Raw genomic sequence first — 7,500 nt, forward strand, 5'->3', positions numbered from 1 at the left:
GTGCAAGAGCGTGTTATTTGAAGAGGTGCTTGTAGTCTGTCGAAAGAGTTTAGATGTATTGGATCGTAAGGAGGGTTGTGTCTAGGGTTTAAAAAGAGAACTATGGTCAATGAATCGGGGAATGTGGGGTCGGGGAGGTCGTTTGTGTATAATATGTATAGTGTTGGGCTGATTATGCTGCCTTGAGGTACACCTGCGTGCATTTGAATAGTGTCTGAAATTTTGCCTTTAAATTTAAGCTTTAATTTACGGTCATCCAAGAAGCTGCATAGCAGCTTCTTGGTGCACGAGGGAAAATTGAATTTTGTGCACAGTTTGTACTTCAAGCCAGCATGCCAGACCGTGTCGAAGGCTCGCTCCACGTCTTTGGTTACGAGAACCGTCTTTAGTCTTCTGTCTTTGTTGTTAAGACAGTAGTTAGTCAGTATGTTCAGTGCGTCATTTGTCGAACGGTGAGAGCGGAAGCCGAATTGTTTTGAAGAGAGTAGGTCATGGTTGTCGAGATACCGCCTTAGTCGGGAGTTAATTACTTTCTCAAAAATTTTGCCTAATGTCTCTAGTAAACTAATTGGGCGGTAATTCTTGGGGTCAGTTAGGTCTTTGTTTGGCTTAGGGATAAGGGCCACTAAAGCAGTTTTGAAAGGTGAGGGATAGTAGCCAGAGGCAAGGGAAGTGTTATATAAGTGCGTCATAGCTCGTAAAACGTTGTCAGGAAGATGAATGAGTGCGTCGCGTCCGATCTGAGAGGAGCCCGGAGCCTTTCGAGGAAACCTCATTATTATGTGTTTTACCTCCTCCAGCGAGATGGGGGCACGGAGTTCGCATATGTCGTCCAGATTATCCAGGTGGATAATCTGCTCTGGTTCTGTTTCTATCCTGTGGTCTTGGCTCCAGGTGTGATGGTTTGAAAGTGATCATTAAAAAAGGGTGGGGTTCATGAGGATAGAAAACAGTTTGCCAGTGGTCATGAAAAATTTTGATAACCTCCACGGGATCTGAAATTTGATTGTTGTCCTTGAGGAGGTGAGTGAAGGGGGGGAAGTTACTACCTTTTAATTGTCTAATTGATTGCCAAAATTCCCGTGGAGTGCGAACTCTCATAGATTCTGTTTGTTTAATTAAATTTTGCCAATGAATTTTGTGTCATTATCAAAACTATTTATGACGTGATTTCTGAGGATAGTGAGGTCCCACGAACTCGGTGTAAGTGATTTAAATTTTGAAGGAAACGATTCCTGTAGCAGGTCAGGAGACGCTTGGTTCTCTCGCTTGGATGGAATGATTTGCGGATCTTATAGCGCTCTCGCGGTATGGCGCGGCGCATTGCTGCTGATATCCAAGCGAAAAGATGATGCCAATGCCTATCTATTTCGAGAATGTTTTCTCTTTCAAGGTTGAAGTTAAAATTTTGACTGGCAAGGTAAGATTTAAAATCATCCAATTCTGCTTTTTTGTACCTGAAGGATGTTGTTTCTTTGTTTAGTATAGGTGTCATTGAAAGTTTTATGATGAGGGTATGTGGTCAGAACCGAAGTTCGGGCCAGGTTGTAAGTGTGTGTGGTAGGGGAGTGCCGCTCTGTTCCCGAAAACGAGATCAGGGCGGCCCTTCCCTCTCGATGTGAATGAGGTGTAGAAGTCGGGTCCGATGTAGTGGAGTCTTTTTGTTTCGAAAATAGACAAGAGCTGTCTGCCGTGTGCGTTGTTGTATGTGTGATTAAATGATGTGTGTGCTGCGTTAACATCCCCGGCAAAGAAGACTGGGAGATTATTATAATTAAATAATTTATTGAAATCGTGAATAGGCAAATTTGACTGGGTCTGATATAGGCAGTGGCAATCATTATAGGGCCCTGCTGGGTAAGAGCTTAATAGCCATGAAATCAGGATGAATGAATGGAGGCGAGATGATTTCGAAAGAAGGTGGATTTTACGAGGATGCAGGACCCTACAAACCAGCCGTTTTCGTGATTGTCTTGACGTGTAGCCGAAGTGTTTTAATAGCATAGGAATTAGTGATAGAGGTGGAGTTTAAAAGAACGACGTCAGGACTTTCCCGGTCTAGGAAGTCGTAAATACGTGTCTTACGTTATAAATGATTCTGACATTCGCTTGAACGATTGTCAGCATGCCACTCAGAGCAGGTCAAGATGACGGTGACCTACTTTTCGTGGCGTTTGCTGCTCACGGTAACGAGATCGAGAACGAGGACGAGCCCCAGACTGGGTCTCTTCGGGGTCCGGGAGGGACTCCTGGGAGAGGGAGGCACGGAATTCACGGGAATCGGCGGACCAATTCCGACACTTCGTGTCTCCCTAAGTCTCCCCTGACGGGGAGGACGGGAACTACGTCCCTGGGGGGAACAGCAGCGCGGTAGCCCCTTTACAACTCAGGACTGAGGTCGATGTGGAGGCTCTCCCGCTGTCTGGAGTCCCCGATGATGGTGTCGTCATGACGACGACGAGGAGTGGACGGCTCCGTGGTTTCCGTGAGCAGAGGGTCTTTTTTGTCTTTCTTTTGGTGCATGTTAAGTGGTGAAGGGAGTTTGCGTTTGTGATCGTTTGTGTTATTTGTAGTTTTTCCTTGTGCAGTTTCTCTAGGTTTGCGTTGTGGTTGTGGTTGTGGGAGTACGTGTGCATGAGAGGTAGAGGGCTGTGGTGAGGTGGTGGTCGCCACTCTAGCCTCGGTGTTTGTGTTTGTTTGTGCGTGATACTCAGGTATGTACAGGTTCTCGTCTTCGAAGATTTCCTCGGGGATCACAATGCTGGGGAAACCGTTTTTTTGTAGTAGTGTTGGGAGTATGTTTGTGAATTTCTTGGCGTTGTATTTTGCAGCTATTAAAGCTACGTGTAGTATAGTCTGTATTTTGGGGTTGTTGTTAGGTATGAAGGCGTTGTTTTGGGGAAAATGAGGTGGTAGAGGCATTGTGTTTCCCGAGGGAATCGTGCTGGGTCGTTTTGTGGTGGGTGTGGATGTTTGTAAGGGTCGGAGTGTTGAAGCGTACGTTGGGTTGTTGTTTTGTTTTTGTGCTTGTCTTTTTGTCTTAATAATTTCTTTGCGTTTGGGGCAAGACCCACTGACAGCGACATGCTGCCCCTCGCAGTTGCAACATCTGATGGTCTTGTTGCATGTGGCAAAGAAGTGTCCGGTTTCGCTACATCTGCTGCACCTCTGTTCGTGTGTGCATGTGTGTTTAGAGTGATTGAATCTGTAGCATTTGAGGCATTGGTCAACCTGAATAAAGCTCTCAGGTTCCACATTATAGGTGGGGACGGATGTGTTAAACATCACAATCCCACGAGATAGGAGCTTCTGTGCCTCCTCAGGCGCAGAGCAACGGATCTTTACAATGCGTGACTCTGGGGGTTTGTAAACATCAACGACAGTGACGTCGTTTTTGGCCGAGACTTCCGCCTGGATAGACTCGCACGATCGTGGCAGGATTGTCTTGTCGATCTTTTTCGCCACGACCGTGCATTTAGCCTTAGTCTCAGGGGAAGGGAGAGGTTTGAAGCCTTGTTCTGCGAGTGTTCTTTGGCCAGTCGAGGAGAGGAAGGGGGTCAGCTGTTCAGGCTTGGCAACAACAACCTTGTAGCCATTGTGAACTTTAAAACAATGCGTCACGGCAACTTCTGTGATTGAGAAGATTTTCTGGAGAGCCACCTCACAGGAGATGGGCTCCCCAGAATATGATAATTTGATTACGTGACCCATGAAGGCATAGCACGAGGGTGATGATGAAGGTCAGGGAGGATAGTCTAGCAGAAGCTAATTTGACAGGATGGTGCAAGGGCGGTAGTGGTATCAAAAAGGAAGACACACTGGGCAATTAACAGTCTTTGTGTGTTAGGGCCGGTCGGGGTTAGGACCCTGCCGAACGGGGAATCTAACCCTTATGGGTTCGGCCGGCACCTCGCAGTAAAACTGCTAATTGCCACAGTGCTTCGTATTTTTAATTGTAAGCACTCTGGCCTACAATTAAAAATACTAGCCTCAAAGCAAGGTGTGCAAGATAACACCCAAAGTTATCAGCACAAGGGCCAAGGTCGTCTCTGCGTGGGGGTGTCAAAGATCTCTTTACCAAGAAAACCCACTCAAAAACCTTGAGACCTAGAGGTCCAGAGAGAGAGCCCTTCCCCACACACACACACACACACACACACACGCACACAGAGCAATGGTGGTAGTAGCTATAGGACAGGAAACACTGTAGTTTATTGATGTGAGAGGTAAGTATATGTATATACTGTAGGTTAGACAAATTCAATTGAATTATGATTATCCCGGTCATAATTAAGAACGAGAGGGACCAAGGCTCTCCACTTACAATAACAAGTTCACCAGAGAAATATGTGTAATTTCTTTGTTTCCGATTTGCTCTAAACTATTTATCTTTACTCCTACTTTTCCTCTGATTTCATGGTCCTTTCAAGGGTCAGTGGTCGCCTTATCGAAACTTTTCACAAATTGTAAATATTTGAAAAATCTAGATGAAGCGATCTGAAACACCCGCGAACAGGCAGAAAAAATGTAAAGCTTAGGTAAAGATGGCAAAACGTAAGCTGTGTTGCCTGCGGATCTTTGGGGAATAAAAAGAGTTATATGCAGAATAAACCCAAATGTTATGGGAGTATTATTATGCAATTTACTTATTTTCTTTCCTATGAAATAGTTCTTTCTTTCCTAACAGTAAGCAGAGGACGTTCAGATAGATGTATATATTTATCCTAGATTAGCCTCTCATCAAGGGGGTAGGGGAAAATGGGGAAAGGGGTTAAGCGGGGTATTTTATTTTTAAATACTAATAAAAACAAAATCATCTGATGAATTTCTAGCATCTACATTTGATTACATATGCACACATGTGTATGTGGGTGTACACGTCTGTATACATGTATGTAAAACCATGTACATACATGTACTTGTGTACGTAAATGTGTGTACTTGTCTACGTGTATGTAAATGTGTGCATATGTATGTGTAAATATGTATATACGTCTGTAAATGTATGTACATGCGTGCGCATGTGTACAAAAGTGTAGAGATTACAAGAAACAAAAAATAACAAGCGATCGTAATTACCGAGTGAACATGACACGTATCTCTCTCTCTCTCTCTCTCTCTCTCTCTCTCTCTCTCTCTCTCTCTCTCTCTCTCTCTCTCTCTCTCTCTCTCTCTCACACACACACACACCCCACACACACACACACACACACACACACACACACACACACACACACACACACACACACACACATTGGAAATAACAGTTTAGAAAGCGTTCACATTTTGAAGTATAAACTCACCACTGTTTGTTTGCCAAGGACGCTTCTTTTCTTGTTGTAATAACACTAACCGATTATTTACATACCTATATCAAACGAGTTTATAGAGGTATTTGACATTTTATGTAAGAGTTTTAATCTTTATATTCTTCAGTCGCTTATATGCAATTAAATGTAGCTCTATTATTACTAAAATGCGTTTTCTCCGATGAACATACCGTAAAATCTTTGCTGTGCGCAGTGTTACCGGATGGGGCAAACATGAAAACCCTCGCGAGTGCGGCCGAGAGGACCACACGGTCGACCTACCCTTATGAACAAGCCGCCCTCGTTCGAGATTCACCACTGCTCAAGCATTAGTGTCGAATCCTGAAGTTATATATATATGACGTTTATGACAAAATCGAATCATATGTACCACATTTATAATTTCAAAAACATGAAAAATTGTTTGATGATTTTTTTTCCACCATAAAACCTTCAAATTGGGAGGAATATGTTATTGTAAGACATTTTCATCCTCCCTTGACGAATTTCTGTAGGTAATATCAAAATGTAATGTTATATTTTAGCTTCAGAAGGGGACAAATACATACGTACAAAATTGCCGACGCAACACGCGAGTGCCTTGGATTCGCGAAACCCCGATCACTGCCAAGTTTTCGCGTAGGTTTATATTGGCGTGGGTAATTCTACATTCGTATACTTGCTTGCTTGCTTGCTAGAGATTTACGAGTGTGAAAATGGGTGTATCTCATTTTCGACAAACCCAAACCTCCCAGACCCAACTGAGGGACGGTCCTCTTAAGGAAAACAAAAGGGCCAAGTTTAACGGCAGCCAATCACAGCGCAGGATGACAGCCAATGAAACGTGCGGAAAATACAACGCGATTTGACTGCGAAAGACGAGACTGAAATTCGAAAACGCGTTGTGGTGACACGTAACACAGAGAAAGTTGAATTCGTGCATAGAGTGTAAAGAAAAATACGTTCAACTTCTGGATTGTCGAGAAGGTGAGGCGATTATCCTTAAGCTTGGGGAAACTGAAGGTTGTCAGTATAGTTATTTTTTATTATTGTTGTTAATGAAAAATCGGTAAGTTTGAAGTAGCCACCACTTTCGAAGCAAATAATATATGAAAACGACAGGGCCACGGAATGTAAGTAACTAGTCACAAACGGATAACTCCACAGGCATAGCAATTCTTATGGCCTAAATCCTACGGCAAAGGCCAACTGGCCCATTTATTTTGTGTTGAAGTGACGGAGAGGTCTCTTGAAGTTCTGTTTTGCCAGATTGTAGTAGTGAAACTTTGTTAGGACAGACGATGATTGATATGTGGGTATTTTCTGAAATCATACAAAAAAAGAGTACAGTAGACAATCTGGGGACCCTACCACGTACTCACTCCAAGAGCATCACAACGTGAAAACTGCAATTGAGTATCATGCTGTGACCACGGCGGCTCAGACATGAACCTACCGTTAAATGATGATGATGAGACAATCATAGAAATGGAGGTAATTCTTTACAGTATGGATGCACTCACCAGGGACTAAATCCCCAACTCCACATCACAAAATTAATTTTAAAATCTAAGTTTCTGTGACTGTGTGTACCCAAGGGGAAGGTTTATGGGTGGCTCTGCCCCCCAACAACCCCTAGGTAACATTGTTTTCCCCCCAGATGCATGGCATGATTGAGCTGAAACTCAGGAGCTGTGAGTCGACTTATGAGCATTCTGCAATATTTTTCTTTTATTTGTTCGTGTCTGCAGATTATTCCTTATGCCAACAACAAGAATATCAAAGCCCTACCTTTGTGCGTCCATACAATAAAGATTAACTGAAATGGACTTCATTAGCCCTGGTCATGCTCTCTATATCTCTGTCCCTCTTTCACTCTCTCTCTGTCTGTCTCCCTCCCTCCCTCCCTCCCTCTCTGTCTGTCTGTCTCCCTCCCTCCCTCCTTCCCTTCCTCCCCCTCCCCCTCCCCCTCCCCTCCCCTCCCCTCCCCTCCCCACTTCATCATCATCAATAACCATTACTGCTGTTAACTAACTCTCATATCTTTTCAGGTCTTACGTCGGAGAAGATGTTTACTTTGAACAGGTAATTAATCCATTTAATATTTATATACAGTTAAATTCCTGATATTCAAGGTGATATAATAAGTATACATTTATGATGGATTCATATGATTTCTTATTGAGTGTTG

At 43.5% G+C, this 7,500-nt stretch overlaps 1 protein-coding gene across 2 annotated transcripts in view; it reads left to right on the plus strand.

Annotated features, from left to right (window-relative positions):
* Window positions 1-7,500, plus strand: part of LOC119577022 — a 73,218-nt gene that overhangs the window by 4,713 nt on the left and 61,005 nt on the right. The window contains exons 1-2 of one of the 2 annotated variants that reach the window (XM_037924691.1): window positions 6,111-6,296; window positions 7,361-7,394. Coding sequence is in view for 1 of the 2 variants with exons in the window: in XM_037924690.1 (XP_037780618.1) it covers window positions 7,361-7,394 (34 nt within the window). In the remaining variant the exon portion in view is untranslated. Of the gene's footprint in view, window positions 1-6,110; window positions 6,297-7,360; window positions 7,395-7,500 lie in introns of those variants that run through there. The other variant, XM_037924690.1, reaches the window with a different exon arrangement.

This window comes from Penaeus monodon, chromosome 9, assembly GCF_015228065.2.
Source record: "Penaeus monodon isolate SGIC_2016 chromosome 9, NSTDA_Pmon_1, whole genome shotgun sequence".
NCBI classification, from domain to species: Eukaryota; Metazoa; Arthropoda; class Malacostraca; order Decapoda; family Penaeidae; genus Penaeus; species Penaeus monodon.